At 38.1% G+C, this 17,278-nt stretch overlaps 1 protein-coding gene across 29 annotated transcripts in view; it reads left to right on the top strand.

Annotated features, from left to right (window-relative positions):
* The window catches only part of KMT2C (lysine methyltransferase 2C), a 277,595-nt gene that overhangs the window by 198,005 nt on the left and 62,312 nt on the right, over nucleotides 1-17,278 (top strand). For 27 of the 29 annotated variants that reach the window (XR_014246661.1, XM_082398916.1, XM_082398915.1 and 24 more), the window contains 5 exons: nucleotides 2,208-2,273; nucleotides 3,256-3,468; nucleotides 10,055-10,183; nucleotides 11,597-11,716; nucleotides 14,335-14,465. Coding sequence is in view for 28 of the 29 variants with exons in the window: in XM_082398916.1 (XP_082255042.1) it covers nucleotides 2,208-2,273; nucleotides 3,256-3,468; nucleotides 10,055-10,183; nucleotides 11,597-11,716; nucleotides 14,335-14,465 (659 nt within the window). In the remaining variant the exon portion in view is untranslated. The remainder of the gene's footprint in view (nucleotides 1-2,207; nucleotides 2,274-3,255; nucleotides 3,469-10,054; nucleotides 10,184-11,596; nucleotides 11,717-14,334; nucleotides 14,466-17,278) is intronic. The other 2 variants (XM_082398901.1, XM_082398911.1) reach the window with 2 other exon arrangements.

Genomic DNA, 17,278 nt, shown 5'->3' with positions numbered 1-17,278 from the left:
GTATTTTATGAAAAATAAGTTACTTTTTGTTTTAAATTAACTCTTATTATCCCAATAATATGTTAAAACAATCTACTTACATAAAGGAAGTAAATTAAGAATATATTTTAGCTATAAGATATAATTTTTGCTTTCAAGACTCATAATCTTGGGGACTTCAGTGGTGGTGCAGTGGTTAAGAATCTGCCTGCCAGTGCAGGGGACATGGGTTCGATCCCTGGCCTAGGAAGATCCCACATGCCTCGGAGCAACTAAGCCTGAGCGCCACAACTATTGAGCCTGCGCTCTAGAGCCCGTGAGCCACAACTACTGAGCCTGCGTGCCACAACTACTGAAGCCCACAAGCCTAGAGCCTGTGTTCCGCAACAAGAGAAGCCACCACAATGAGAAGCCCGCGCACCGCAACGAGGAGTAGCCCCCGCTCGCCGTAACTAGAGAAAGCCTGTGCACAGCAACGAAGACCCAACGCAGCCAAAAATAAATAAATATATAAATAAATAAATTTATTTTTATTTTTTTTAGGTGTCCCCTTTTAAAAAATTTTTTTAACATCTTTATTGCAGTATAATTGCTTTACAATGTTGTGTTAGTTTCTGCTGTATAACAAAGTGAATTAGGTATACGTATACATATATCCTCTCCCTCTTGCGTCTCCCTCCCACCCTCCCTATCCCACCCCTCTAGGTGGTCACAAAGCACCGAGCTGATCTCCCTGTGCTATGTGGCTATCTATTTTACATTTGGTAGTGTATATATGTCAATGCTACTCTCTCACTTCGTCCCACTTTACCCTTCCCCCTCCCCATGTCCTCAAGTCCATTCTCTACGTCTGCATCTTTATTCCATCCTGCCCCTAGGTTCTTGAGAACCTTTTTTTTTTTTTAGATTCCATATATATGTGTTAGCATACGATATTTGTTTTTCTCTTTCTGACTGACTTCACTCTGTATGACAGACTCTAGGTCCATCCACCTCACTACAAATTACTCAATTTCATTTCTTTTTTGGCTGAGTAATATTCCATTGTATATATGTGCCACATCTTCTTTATCCATTCATCTGTTGATGGACACTTAGGTTGCTTCCATGTCCTGGCTATTGTAAATAGTGTTGCAATGACATTATGGTACATGACTCTTTTTGATTTATGGTTTTCTCAGGGTATATGCCCAGTAGTGGGATTGCTGGATCATATGGTAGTTCTATTTTTAGTTTTTTAAGGAACCTCCATTCTGTTCTCCAGAGTGGCTGTATCAATTTTCATTCCTACCAACAGTGCAAGAGGGTTCCCTTTTCTCCACACCCTCTCCAGGATTTATTGTTTGTAGATTTTTTGATGGTGGCCATTCTGACTGGTGTGAGGTGATACCTCATTGTAGTTTTGATGTGCATTTCTCTAATGATTAGTGATGTTGAACATCTTTTCATGTGTTTGCTGGCAATCTGTATGTCTTCTTTGTAGAAATGTCTATTTAGTTCTTCTGCTCATTTTTGATTGGGTTGTTTGTTTTTTTGATATTGAGCTGCATGAGCTGCTTGTAAATTTTGGAGATGAATCCTTTGTCAGTTGCTTCGTTTGCAAATATTTTCTCCCATTCTGAGGGTTATGGTTTCCTTTGCTGTGCAAAAGCTTTTAAGTTTCATTAGGTCCCATTTGTTTGTTTTTATTTCCATTTCTCTAGGAGGTGGGTCAAAAAGGATCTTGCTGTGATTTATGTCATAGAGTGTTCTGCCTATGTTTTCCTCTAAGAGTTTTATAGTGTCTGGCCTTCCATTTAGGTCTTTAATCCATTTTCAGTTTATGTTTGTGTATGGTGTTAGGGAGTGTTCTAATTTCATTCTTTTACATGTAGCTGTCCAGTTTTCCTAGCACCACTTACTGAAAAATAAATAAAATTATTTTAAAAAAGACTCATAATCTTGTAGTTATTAGCAATACATAGGAATCCAGTACATTGGTTCTTTATCTTTACCAGTTTTTCTTCCATGATGTGTATTTCCTCCATTTCTCTTTGTTGTTTTGTTGTTTTAAAGACAGCTTTTAATTCTATTTAATTTAATTCTATTTAGTTTTCAAGCATTTATTTTAGTAAAATGGGTACAGTAGTAGAAACTTGAATCATATGTAAATCTTTAAATACACCTTATTACCTTTTGTGAAAAAATCACGAGTTTTTGTTTTTGTTTTTGTTTTTTTTCCATTTCAGTGCCTTCCTCAGACTGCTGTGAATCTTCACTTGTAGCACAAATTGTCACAAAAGTGAAAGAGCTAGGTAAAATCTGAAATGCTTTCCTTGACTGTTCTTTACAAAAAGCACAGAAATGCTTTTATATAACTGAATTGTGACACATTACATGAATCCTGCCTTACTCATGTGGGGTGTTCAGTGTAAATTCCCTAATGTTGGTAATCATTTCTGTAATTACATACAAAATGTCTGTCTTTCCCAGCTTTAGTGGGACAGTATTCCTACAGATCTCACCAAATTGGCAGTGAAAATAACCACTTTTGAAATAACCGTTAACTATGCTTTGGTTTCATTGATACGTTACTGTGTTTAGTTATCAGTTAGACTAGACAATAAGGCCTAGTTAGCAAACAGAGAATCCTTCAGAATTCATTCTCTTACTATTTTTATCTGTAATAGATCAGCCTAGAATAGTGACTAACATGATATTCTTATTAAACTCTCATTCTTTTGCCTACATCTATTTGATATCATCTGATACAAAAACATTTGGATCATACAGAAATTGTTCTAATGAACAGCAATTTTGTACACTTAAATTTTTGCAGAATTTCTGCTTATTTACTTACCTCTCCTTGTAAGTGATTATACCGATCCTTTGATTTCCAAATGGGCTTATGGAGTATTTTTGTTTCTCCTTTGTAAATTGATCCTCACCTTTTAGTCTGAAAGGATACTCTAGAATAAGGCTCATAGTCGAGTGACTGAAGCATTGCTTTTAGCTTCCGTGCTTTCTTTTTAAATCCCTGTATTGATACATGAAAATAGAAATGCCAGGAAGACCATTTTAAAAAAAACTTACAACCTTTCTCTCTATAATTCAAGGAGGTTTGACCAGCTATGCTTACTTTTAACTGAGTACTGTTCATTATTTGTGCATTTCATAGGTAAATGGTTTATAGAAGTCACATTCCCTTGACATGGTCCTTGTGGAACAATAATCAACTTATCAATCAAAATTAAAATGAGAGTTTTAATTTGTATCCTTGGGATATTGTAATTTTAGATCCACCCAAGACCTACACCCAGGATGGTGTATGTTTGACTGAATCAGGGATGACTCAGTTACAGAGCCTCACAGTTACTGTTCCAAGAAGAAAACGGTCAAAACCAAAGTTGAAGTTGAAGATCATAAATCAGAATAGCGTGGCCGTCCTTCAGACCCCTCCAGACATCCAATCAGAGCATTCAAGGGATGGTGAAATGGATGATAGTCGAGGTAATACTTACATATTTTCCATGGAATATGTTTGCAAAAATAAAGAATATAAAAGAGCTTTTAAAATTATTTGATTTATCTAAGGGTAGATCCTGCTGACTTAGAAGGTAACCCTTGGTGTGACACTGTCCTACATGAGTGGTCTTCTTAGACCTTGCCTTTTCAGGTTCTCTTCGTTTCATGTATCCTTTTAGAACAGACCTATATTACAGAAATTTCCAGGAGCACCATATTTTTGAAGGTCACAGATCTTTTCAGATCTTTTCAGGGTTTGCCAGATAGCTGCATAAACCTCTTCAGATGCTGTGAACTTGGATTCCATGGTTAAGTTAAAGTAGAACTCCGTGCAATCTAGAAATGAAAAACCATCATTAATGCTCAAATATAAGCTTATATTCACAGATGCTCATCATAAACCATCTGTTTATAAACATTTTCTTGATCAGGTTTTTCTAGCTGAATTTTCTTGAGATGAAAAAATAATTTTAGTGGCATTAAATTCAACATGAGTTTTATTTTTGCTTATCTCTGAAGAAGATCACCATAGGCTTGTTTGTTTTTAGGATGGTTATTTCTTTTCAGTTGATTCAAAAATAAAGTAATAATTGCTTTTGTTCCATCACATCTTATCATTCACCAGTATTTATTGAATGCCTGCTGTGTGCCAGATGTTGGAAGTCATGTCAGTGAGCAAAGCAGATAAAATTCTCTGCTCATGGAACTTACATTTTAATGTTAGCAGAAAAGATCATTAAAAATACGTAACATAATAAGTTAATAAAGATGTGTTTGGCAAGTGCTGTTGAGAGGACTTGGGAGCACAGACAGTGGCTGAGGGCCCAGATGAACTGGAAGCCATATGTAAGCACCGACTCTAAAGAGTTGAGTGAGCCACTTGATTATCTGAGGGAAGAGACAACGGGAAAGACCCTGGGTGGAATGTGCCTATACGTTTGCTGAACATCGTGGAGAACAGTGTGTCCAGCACAGTGAGCAAAGGGATAAAGGCCTGTGATGAGATCAGAGATGTGAGGAGAGGTGGGGTGACTCAGTAGGTCCTGTAGGACCATAAAGGTGATGCTTAAGGCATTTACTGTAAATGGAATGGGAGGTTGTTGGAGGTATCTGATGAGAACAGTGGCAAAATCTAACTTATATTTTAAAAGGTACACTCTGCTGTGATGTAAACAGACTTTTAAGCCCAAGAGTTGTAGCAGGTAGCTCAGGCAGGAGGCTCTTGCAGTGGTCCAGGTGAGAGATGATGGTGGCTTAGAATGGGTCTGTGTGTGCTCCTGTTAGTTTATCAACTAATCCTCACATTTCTTTCGCAGTAGTGTGTTTTTGGGTCTATGTGGTTGGAGAAAAGCTTTCTGATGCTTATGTATAACTCGTTTTCAAGTACCATTGAACAGAAGTTCATTTTGAAGTTTTAAGTGATTTGAGGCTTGTGAAGAAGTAGTCTGTGTATCTGGGAGGAATTGACCTGATTACCATCAGCCAAAGTACAGTGAAGAATTGCAGTTTCTGAGGATATCAGAAAATGCCTGAAAAATGGTTCCATAGTCCCTTAAATCTGAGAAATGCTGCATTTCACAAAATTTGAAAGGTTTCTTGGTAGTACACACTAATTCCCAAAGTATGAAATTATAGAGGGAATAAATGTTTGTTGATGTTTGTTTAAAAACAAAACATCAATAGGAAGACCTGAGAAGGTTTTCCCTATGACTACCGTTCTGTGAAACAACAGTGTGAGAAATGGTGGATATTTCTACAGCTGTACAGTTTCCAAATTGAGGCTGCCAGCAGGGATATCCCCATAGAAGTAATACTGTCCATCGTATTATACACATAATACGTACGTAATTTTAGATTCCACAGGACTCGACAAAGTCCAAATGAACTTGTGATGCTCCTGAAATATTGCAGCAATACTCACCTTTTTGGGGGTTGTTTTTGTTCATTTTTAAACTCTTCTGATAAACGTTTCTTAAGGAAAATAAGTCATAAACAATCACCTTAGCGTATCAGAAACAAACTTGTGCAATAAAAGCAGGCTCATGGGGTCTGGATAGCCTGTTAGTGCAAAAAAACCCAAATCTAAAGAAAATAAAACTGCTCTCTGTGTCTCAAGAGTGGGAGCGCAGGGGGGGGGGGGGAAAGGGGGGAACACAGGGACTTCCCTGGTGGCGCAGTGGTTCAGAATCCACCTGCCAGTTCAGGGGACACGGGTTCTATCCCTGCTCCGGGAAGATCGCACATGCCGCGGAGCAACTAGGCCCGTGCAACACAACTACTGAGCCTGCGCTCTAGAGCCCATGAGCCACAACTGCTGAGCCTGCGTGTCACAACTACTGAAGCCCGTGCACCTAGAGCCCATGCTCCGCAACAAGAGAAGCCACCACAATGAGAACCCCATGCACTGCAACGAAGAGTAGCCCCCACTCGCTGCAACTAGAGAAAGCCTGTGCGCAGCAACGAAGACCCAATGCCCACAAAAATAAATAAATAGATTTATTTTTAAAAAAAAAGAAAACGAGTGGGAGCACAGTGCTTCTCTCTCAGTTGCTGCCCCCCCCCGCCCCCCGTGGACCCTCACAGCACGGTGGGGACATCGGGAGGTGGGGAGTGGGACTGCGCCCAGGCTGTGACAGGCAGGGTGTGGGGCAGATTGAGAGGAAGCAGCAGGGTGGGTCAGTTATCACCTCCTGCGATTTGTTAACGGTCATTTCCTCAACGCTTTAAATTTTGTTTTTGGGCAAGTAATATATTCACATGTTTTAAAACTGCACAAGAATAAGGGTGTTTCTCTTTTTCCTGTCCTGCCAGCTCACTCCTCCAGAGGCAGCCGTTCTTTGTGTCCTTCCAGAGGTGTTTGGTTCATGTACAAGCACATGGATATATATTTTGTGTTCCTTTTGTCTTAACTGTTCTTGCTTTTATGTTATTCTTCATTTTTCATGGCCTCATTTTTCATATTCCTTTGTATGGATGTAAGTAACTCAGTTCCCCAAACTGATAAGACCTTTAGGGGTTTTGTTTGTTTGTGTTTTCAGTCTTTTATTGTGTGTTTCCTGAGATTTCATGTATTCCTCCTTGTTTCTCTCCCTCATTTTTGGTGGACATACCTTCTGTTGTGTCTTGAGAGAGAATGCATGGAAGGTAAATTTGAGAGGTTATGTACTTCTGAAAATGTACCCTCCCACCTGACTGATCTTTTCCAGGTTGGAATTCAATTTTCCTTCAGCATTTTGAAGTCATTGATCCAGTGTCTTTTAGTTCCTGGTATATAGGGAACTTGATACCTTTTATATGATGCCATTCTCTCTGGACGCTCTTGGGATTTTAGGAAATTCTTTGTCTGCAGTGTTCTGAAATTTGATGAAGATATGTCTATTTCAGTCTGTTATGGATGTTTTTCCTTTCTTTTGTTGGGCACTGAGTGGTCCCTTTCGTCTGCCATCTCATACCCCTCAGTGTTAGGAAATGTTCTTGAAACCGTTGGTTCTTCCCCTCGGTGCCCCCTCTTCTTTTTCTTGACCCTGCTATTCAGATGTGAAACCCACTCAGCCCATTCTCCCTGTCTTTTCTCTCCTCCTTTCCAGCTCAGGTCTTTGCATTTTACTCTAAAGTAAATTTTTAATTTTATTTTTCTATCCCTCTACTGATTTTCATTTTTGTTTTGTTTTCAAATATCATGGATTAATTTCCAAGAGCTTTCTTTCCTTCCTTTGCATGTTCCTTTTCATAGCATCCTGTTCTTGCCTCATGAATGTTTTATCTTACCTGTTGGAGGATTAAAAAATTGTTTCTAATGTTTTTTTTTTCCTGCATAGTCTTTCAATTCCCAGTTGCATTTTGTGGTCTGAGGTCTCTATCTTTCATGTGATAGATAATCCTTGGTTGTCCGTGTGTGATTAAAAGTGAGGACTAAAAGTGGTGACTGGAAAAATAAATTAATAATTTTTTTAAAAAATAAGGAATGAGTGATTAAAAATGATGAAAATCTTCGGGTTTGTGGGTGGTATTTGTTGACTAAGCTTTTGTGAACTGTGCTCACTATTTGGAAAATCCCCTAGTGTCAGTACCTTTAGACAATTTTCTTGGACTGGTCAGGTTTCCCAGAAGAATCTTCCTGTCTCCTGCTTGGACAGTAGAGGTTTAGCTGCTGGCTTTCTGGGAGTTTAGTGGGGAAAGGCCCCAGGGGAGAGAGCGCCAGCATTTAACATGCCTGTAGTCACTTAATCCTGTTTTCAGTCCATGACCCCAGTGTTGAGTTTGAGTGTCTGAGTCCCAAATCCTGTGAGTGTGAATGGCAGCCTCCCAGTGTGTGAAGTTGGCAAGGTCATAGGGATTATGGCTTCCGTAGTTAATATGAATATAAAACTCTCTTTGCTTTAGCTGCCTCCCACCCATTTCCAAAGGTACCTGGCTCTGCCAGTTCTTCAACCTTTTGAGGTTTGTGATAAAATTGGATTTTTTTCTTGGTTCCTTCCACTTTCAACTGAGAATTTGCATTTCCTGAGTCAGTTATTATTCATCTCTCTGCTTTCTCCTTCCAAAATTGTGGCTTTTCTTTTTTCCTGTTTTTTCTGTCTTTGTGGATTTATCTTTTAAAAATAGATTGCTTTACTGTATATAGGGTTTTGGGAGAGTGAAATTAGATACATGAATTTAGTCTACCATCTTAAATGTAAATTCCCTTTCATATATTTCAGTGGGTTTATTTTAAGGTAAATAATTGCTAGTTTGTTACCTTTGGTGTTTGCTAAGTTTCAGTAAATAAATAAATAGATAAAATTTTCATGGTTTAATCTTAGCTGTAGAAAGCAGTTATCAGATTGTTATAGAATTGACCTTAAACATTGACCTAATATTATTGAAAACAAATACACTGCTCGTGGTATTATAGAAATATGCATAATACTTAAAAGATTGAAGAAAAGTGTTAACAATTTATTGTTAAATGTATTTGATACTTTTTTTCCCCTAAAGCACAGCGTAAAGCATATACAGCTTGAAAAGTTTTGATTACCATGGTTTTAAAACAGCATTCTTCTCTAAGAACTGAGATTTCGTATGCATTACTTAGTTTCATTGTTTACTTCATTTGGTGAAAAATTTGTTGAACACCTATTACGTACCATGCTAAGGATGCAGCTGTTAATAAGAGTCTTAGATAAGGAGAATATAGTCTAGCAAGGAAACAGACATTAAAAGAACCAATTAAAATGAAGCATAATGTTAACGTACAGGAGCATGTATAACTGTGGGAATTCCCTAAGAAAGTGATGGTTATAATAAATCCTGAGGGCTTCCCTGGTGGCGCAGTGGTTAAGAATCCACCTGCCAATGCAGGGGACACGGGTTCGAGCCCTGGTCCGGGAAGATCCCACATGCCACCGAGCAACTAAGCCTGTGAGCCACAACTACTGAGCCTGCGCTCTAGAGCCCACGAGCCACAACTACTGAGCCCTTGCACCACAACTACTGAAGCCCACGTGCCTAGAGCCCGTGCTCCACAACAAGAGAAGCCACCACAATGAGAAGCCCGCGCACCGCAATGAAGAGTAGCCCCTACTCGCCGCAGCTAGAGAAAGCCTGCGCGCAGCAACAAAGACCCAACGCAGCCAAAAAAAAAAAAAAAATCCTGAAAGATGGGTAGGTGGAAGGTGGCAGAGGTGGGGAGGCAGTGGAGAGGGAGCTTGATGTGCTCAGGGAGCTGAACGTAGCTTGTATGGTGGGAGTGAGAGCTGGGGAGTTCACAGGACACTGTTACAATGGGCCTTACAATTTGAATTTCATTTTGAGGCCACTGGGAAGACATTAAAGGATTTTTGAGCAGAAAATTGATACTTTTCAATTGATAAATTGATATTTATAGAAACATCATTTAGGCTGCAATTTAAAGAACTGATTGGAGAGGAAGTTAAGCATGGAGGCAAGGAAGAACAGGAGGGGAGGGAATGCAGTAAGTCACGATTGGACTGAGGTGGTAGTTGAGAGAAATAAAATGCCCTTGGGAGATATTGAGGAGTCCTGATTGAAGGAGAAAAGAAATTAGGAATTGTCAAGGCTGTCTCCTAGGAACCTGACTCCTGCATGGTACGTTTCCATGTCTTTTAATGATGATAGGTAAATCCTGGGAAAGGGAGAAGGTTCATCTTAAATTAGTAGTTCAATTTTGTATATAAAGTTTTCAGTAACTAGGTAATATCTAATTACAGATGAGTTGGAGCTCAAGAGAGTTCTAGGCTAGAGAGACAGCCTTGGGGTCCTGGACCTGAAGACATAATTAAAAGCAAGGGAATGATAGGTTAAGTGCAGATTGATTTGTAATTGTCTTTGGGAGCATTCTCTATGTGTTTCCCCTTCCCTGATTCTTATGTTTCATTTCCTGAGAACATTGCACTAATTAGCATGAGTTCTGCAGCCCTTAGGGGGCCTTTTCTGTCTCTATACTTTCCCTGTCAACCGGGATGCATGATTAGATTGGCTCGGCAGCCACTTTGCTTTGTATTTCCTGTTACATAGGAATTGTGTATTTGATAGCTTTTTCAATTTTATCTGTACATTTACTTTTTTCCAGAAGGAGAACTTATGGATTGTGATGCAAAATCAGAATCTAGTCCAGAACGGGAAGCTGTGGATGATGAAACTAAGGGAGTAGAAGGAACAGAGGGTGTCAAAAAGAGAAAAAGGAAACCATACAGACCAGGTATAGTGCCTGAGCTAGACATCTTAGTATAATCAGAACTTATTTATATTTCAAGAAAAATATAATATTGAGGGCTTCCAATATAATGAAATAATCAGGATGAAATATAACTTCTTAAGAACTCTCTAAGCTGAAACTTAGAGAACTTAGAGAGTTTTTTAGGCTGCGCCGTGCGGCCTGCAGATCTCAGTTCTCCGACCAGGGATCGAACCTGGGCCCTGCTGCATTGGGAGCGCAGGGTCTTAACCACTGGACTGCTCGGGAAGTCCCCAGAACTTGTAGGCTTTTTTAGGCAGTTATTAATGTCTGTTTACCAGTGAATGAGGTAGTATATTGAATCAGTTCAATCTTTATTCTTCTGATTGTTTATATTTTATTGATAAGAGTGATCTAAATACCTTTTGATGCGTAAGGAAGAACTTTGTGTTTGTTTTCTGCTAGACCTTGAAAGGTAACCTTCCTTACAGATGAGCCACATTTATAACAGGGGCCTAGATTAGCTTCGTCCAAATCACTGTATGAAAATGATTTCATTTCTTCATGATTATGAGGCTTATAAGTGCGCTTACTTTTTTAGACACTGCCAAATTCCTTCCAGGAACTTATAGTTAAATGTTGGGGTTTTTTTGTTTTTTCTTTTTCTGCCTTACATGGAAGTCATCCATGTAAGGGACCCATTTGAGGGGCCCATTAGGTCACAAAGTATATTGTTAGACAACTATCATATGACAGAAGCTGTTAGTGTTACTATGTGTCAGGCACTATTCTCAGCACTTACATCTATTTATTTAGTGCGTATCACATGTGTATAGGAGATACTATACATTATCCCTTTTTCACCAGTGAGGTAACTGAACCAATGAAAAGTTAAATAACCTGCCCAAAGTCTAGTAGTAACCAGAATTACACAGTTTGACTCTAGATTCCGTGCTCTTACTACAGAGCTCATGTCTAAGAACTTTAGGAATAACTAGACACATTAGCCCAGAAGTCATGTTGATTTTTGTTTGGATCATCTAGTTTAGTTTGTATCTTGTATCTGTTCTCCCTCAGCTAACATACAAATAATTTGAATGATGATCTATGAGTTACTAACATTAAGGGAACAAGCATAATTTACTATAATGTTTACCCTGACATTGTTTAGGAGAAGAAATACATGCAGTCTTCTGTACTTTAATGAATTTGTATTCCTATTTGGTTAGTGATGAGGTAACAGTAACTTTGATCTCTTTTATTTGCTTATTTCCAAACTCTTGTATTTTGCATTAAAATGAGACTATTGATTTAAGTTAACCCACATTGAATTTGGGAAATGCCTCACTGTTTAAGCAATTGCACCCTACTTACTGTGGAATTACAGGGAGAAATTAGTAGTTATTTACAAGATTACCTAATTTCTGTTTTGGATAGGTATTGGTGGATTTATGGTACGACAAAGAAGTCGAACTGGGCAAGGAAAAACCAAAAGATCTGTGATCAGAAAAGATTCCTCAGGCTCCATTTCTGAGCAGTTACCTAGCAGAGATGATGGTATGGTACTGATTTTGTTTGATTTAACCCTCTTATCTTGATATCCCCATTGAAAAGAACTACCCTAAATAATGTTACAATGACAACCTTATTGCTTCTTAGTGATGAAAGGATTTGAGTGCCTGTAAAGTTCATATCTGCAATATAGAAATTAGGTTTGATAAGAAAATTATTTAAATCCAATCAATTATATTGCTTTGAGATTACTTTAACAAGGTTTCCCCCACCCCCCCCTTACCCTCTCTTATGTTAAATATAAACAGTTGAGGGACTGAATCACATAGTTATGTCTGGTACTTTCTGGCCATCTCACAAAAGGCCTTTCTTTGCCTGCATTAGCTGCTTGGCATAAAATTGGAAACTTTTTAGACTATGTAGTTGAAAGTGACAGCGTATCCCAATAATTTATAACTTGTATAGTGTTTTAGAAATATATCTTCCAATTATTAGTCTGTCATTGTTACTTAGAGTTTCAAAGAAAGCTAAATCATTGCTTAAGTCATAGCTTAAGAATTGGTCCTAATGAAGACTTTGCAGTCAGTATGGTCACGATCTGTTCACTTTCTGTATTTTAAATATTTTATATAGACTCTGAAGAAAAAAGATGTTTTTATCATATTCTTTGAATAGAGTTCTTTTATTACTATGTGATAGGGTTTTGGCCTGTGAATGAATTTCAGAAAAATTGCTGCACATTTTTAAAAGGAAGCACCATAATGGTTTTAAAGAAGTTTCTAATATGACTTAACATGGCTGTAATAAGCCCCAGTTAAGAAATGTGATATGTTCAATGAAACTACTTTTTTGTTTTCCATCTTTGTCTCTATTTTGTCTTCTATATAATTTTAGTTTTATCATTTAGTTCAGTATTTTTCATTTGTGTCATCCAGTGTCATCCACTGAGTTTTTAATTTATTATGCATTTATCCTTTTCTAAACTACTTTTTTGATATTTTAACACTTTGTAGCTTCTTTTTACAGCTTATTCTTCTCAGTTTCAGTTGATTTAGAATATAATATTTCTAAAACCTTTGCATATCTGATTCTACTCTGTATCTCCTGGCCCTGTCTCCTAGTGCCTCATTTCGTTGTGTTTATGGTGTGAGATAGATACATATACATTAAACAGCAACAAAACTTCTTTTAAACTGGGAGCTCATATTCTTTAGAACATTCTCTGAACTTTTTGAGGACTGAAGTGAAGGTTGGTTACTTCAGAGAATATTTGTTGCCAGGAACATGAGGTGCTACTCCCCTAGGACTCCTTTAAGCTAAATTCTTAGCTTGAAGTTTTTTGGTCCACCTATGTTATATAAATTCAGATTTCTTACATATCAGGGCTGTACTGAGTTTATGAACTCTCAGGGAAGATTTTCATTTTTTGGCCTTTCTACCCAGCACCTTATTCAGTGACAAGATGACAAGCAGTTTTCTTTGCTGTCAGGTTAGGGAGGTGGTGGTGAGTGATGTGTGGAGGACCAGGGGAACGGGAGGGTGTGTTTCTTGTTAAACCAGCCCTGGTGTGGAGTCCTTCAGGGTCCCACCTTTACACCAGGCAGCTTCTGGTTAATCTCTGCACCTTGGGAAGAGGCTGTAGGCTTTGTCTTCTATTCCCCATTCCTCATAAGGCTCTGAAAACTGGAGTTCAAGGTCACTAGATTTTAGCAAAATTTCAGAGAGCTTTATTTAGTTCTTTGCTTATTTCTGTGGTTCCTATTTTACCTTAATTTTTGGTCTTGGAGAATTCTTTGTTTTCTGTTTCAATTACTGCTATATTTTTTAAAAAATGTTTATCCACTATGTTTAGTGGTTTTCAGTCCACCTATGTAGTCTGGCACCAAAAGTGCCCACATTGATTTTCAGAAGGCGTGTGCCTTTTGCCTGAAGTATGTGAGAGTATCATTTGATTGCTTGCTTACCTGCTTTAAGTGGTGTACTTGTTTCTTTGCTAATTTCATAGTCCAACAGTTTGGATTTTTGATTTTAAATTTGAGCATTCATAGCATATTTATGATCATATTCATAGACAGTCATATATTATCACAATATGTATGTACTCCAGATAACTAATTTGCAGTAAAGCCCTGAGCTTGGAATTGCTGGATTGAAGGACACACATTTTTTAAAAGACTTTTGTTAGATAGTCCCAATAGACTTTAGCAAAAGGTTGTACCTGCTAAATTCCCTTTAGTAGTGTTCGAGTAGCCATTTATCCATACTCATTAGCACTGAGTATGTATTGTCCTTTTTTTAATCTTTAACAAAATGTCAACATTAAAAAAATCAAGTTTCTGCTTTGTGAATAAGAAAAATACTCATTAAGAAACAATGGGAAGCATGCTGATAATAAGTAGGCATGAAATGAATTTTTTATGATACTTAAAAATTAATAAACTTACTTTGAGGTCTTTTCATGAAAAAGCTCATTTGTCAAGTCATTATGCTGTGTACCTTAAACTTAGTTGTATGTCAGTTATATCTCAATAAAACTGAAAGAAAAAGGAAAAAGCTTGTTTATGTGGAACTGTGTGTATGTTGGTAAGTTATAAAATTACTTTTGGTGGGCTTATCTGAAAATCTTAAATACCACATATTTATAAATGTGACTGTTGTTTCAGGCTGGAGTGAGCAGTTACCAGATACTCTAGTTGATGAATCTGTTTCTGTCACTGAAAACACTGAAAAAATAAAGAAGAGATACCGGAAAAGGAAAAATAAGCTTGAAGAAATTTTCCCTGCCTATTTACAAGTAATATTTTGCTTTATATTATATATTTGTTAATGAAAGAAACGTAAAGTGATGTATCGAGTTTTGAAAAATAGTTTTGTTGTTTTTGTACATGTTTTAATCAGTCATCATAAATGCCATTTTGTGCCTTCCAGAAGCCCTTAAAAATTACATTTATCTTCTTTGTGCTTTGATACTTTTTACAAAGTTCTTTTTTTAATCCCAGTTTTTCATTTATAAATTTCATAAGACACACAAGAACTCTCTGGCTGGGAAAAGCTCATTCTTCCAAACCAGTCATGCCTGTGTGCTCTGCAAACGCAAGTCTGGTGGACAGCTTCCTTTGCTAGTACAGGTTACAGTAATTATGTTCACTGAATGATGATGGGTTTTTAGCCGCCAGAATTATAGCTTTTTTTTTTTTTTTTTTTTTATTTATTTATTTATGGCTGTGTTGGGTCTTTGTTTCTGTGCGAGGGCTTTCCCCAGTTGCGGCAAGTGGGGGCCACTCCTCATCGCGGTGCGCGGGCCTCTCACTATCGCGGCCTCTCTTGTTGCGGAGCACAGGCTCCAGACGCGCAGGCTCAGTAGTTGTGGCTCACGGGCCCAGCTGCTCCGCGGCATGTGGGATCTTCCCAGACCAGGGCTCGAACCCGTGTCCCCTGCATTGGCAGGCAGACTCTCAACCACTGCGCCACCAGGGAAGCCCCAGAATTATAGCTTTAATAATATTTACCACTTTTAGAGGCCTAGTGAACCAAAGGTTTAGGCTAAATTGTTTTTGTTTTCTAAAATATACATCAGGAAAATATCCCTCGATGTGAAGAAGTTGTTTGATAGATGTAAATGGAAGTCCTTCTAGTTCATCTTGTAAACATTAAGTCACGGAAGAGTTCAAGGCCATGTGGCCCATTGGAAAGAGCCTCACATCAGAAATAGGACTGAGCTGTAATGGCTGGCTCAGCCATAGCTCATTCTAGGTCCTTGAGTATGTTATTCATCCTTCCTTGGCCTCTCTTCCTTCATGTGTAGAAATTGAATTGGATCAGACTGTCATTGAGTGTCCATCTGATCTGTCCCTCCCACACAGCTGTGGCCAGCATAGATAGCTCTTCATTGCTTGAGTTGTAATGTTTTTTTTTAACCTTAATTTTCCAATTAGCTATTACTAATTTAATTGGTTTTAAAATGCATTTCCTTTCAATTAACATACAGCTTCCTCAATTTTTTTTTAGTAATTAGAAGTATAAAATTCAAATACTCATTTGAGTAAAATGTCTTCTTATTTATTAAATAAGACTTTAAAGCATAAGTACCTTAAGTATATAATAATATTTATGAGTGTGAATTTTTGTTAGACAACTAACATCATAAAGGCAGTGTCCATTTTAAAGAGTTCAGTCTTTAAAGTCAGAGTCCTGGGTTTGAATGCCACTCTGCTACCAGTTAGCTATGTGATTTTGTTTTATTTAACATCTCTGTGCCCCAGTTTTCTCATCTATAAAACTGTGGTAATACCTACTGTACAGAAATGTTGAGAGATGAAATAAGAATTGTGGATGTAAAGTGCTTAACTCTGCACCTTACATTTTATGTATCTTTAATAAATGTTTTATTTTCCCCTTATTCCCTTCACATACCCATTCATTCTAGCTTTGTACCTTTTAAAAATATATAACAGTAATTTTATTGTTCAGGAAATAGAACCATTTATTGTTTAGATTATATTTAATTGCATCCTTTGTGTTGTCTCCTATGCCCTTCACCTCCCATCTTAATAGTCCTTCCTGGGAGTATTAAGTAGATGGCATGCCCTCCTCCTCCTCCTGTTGATCGTTCTGTAAAGTGTAATGTACATTTAGGAAGCTTTCTTTAGCTTTTTTTTTTTTTTTTTTTTATGGCTGTGTTGGGTCTTCGTTTCTGTGCGAGGGCTTTCTCTAGTTGTGGCAAGCGGGGGCCACTCTTCATCGCGGTGCGCGGGCCTCTCACTATCGCGGCCTCTCTTGTTGCGGAGCACAGGCTCCAGACGCGCAGGCTCAGTAGTTGTGGCTCACGGGCCCAGCTGCTCCGCGGCATGTGGGATCTTCCCAGACCAGGGCTCGAACCCGTGTCCCCTGCATTGGCAGGCAGATTCTCAACCACTGCGCCACCAGGGAAACCCCTCTTTAGCTTTTTAATGAAAGTATTGATATGAAAACTGAGCATTTCATACTTTTGCAAAAGAGCCTTTAAAAATAGTGGATCTGATTTCCTGATTACTGCTGTAATCTAAATCTGTTGATCTGGATTGTTTATTTTGGTGTACAGGTGTAATTCCCCTGTTGTACATCAGTAATATATAGCTTTTTTTGATGTGCAGGAACCTTTTGTGATAGTACTATTTCTTGGACATCTTGTGATAGCAATTGTATTTTTTTTCGCCATTGTTCAGGGGTGGGGTGGGGCGGGGCATACATAATACATAGTGATGAAAACCCGCCAGGAATTCAGTAACAGTGTTTTTCTAGCTTTTCTTTATTAATCACAACAGTGTCAAGATAAACTATAAATAATTGTATAATCCACCCAGTAGAAATAGTTACCTGGCCTATTAAGAGCTGGTGGTACCACATGGCCATAGGAACCCCTGTAGCAGATCTGAAGTCTCCAGGTTCTGGTCATCACTGAACATTATTAAGTCACAAACCAGGTGGAGCCACTCCCTTATGTTAACTGCGGGAAACAAAAAGCCACCGAAGTAGTAAGAATGTAACAGTTTTTGATAAATACCACTAAATTCATCATGGGTCATATTAAGGAAAAATTCTTGCTAATGGTGGTCTCAGATTTCTCAA

The sequence above is a fragment of the Balaenoptera borealis genome, assembly GCF_965194805.1.
Source record: "Balaenoptera borealis genome assembly, chromosome: 7".
Lineage (NCBI taxonomy): Eukaryota > Metazoa > Chordata > Mammalia > Artiodactyla > Balaenopteridae > Balaenoptera > Balaenoptera borealis.
This window is presented reverse-complemented; position numbering and strand designations above follow the sequence as displayed.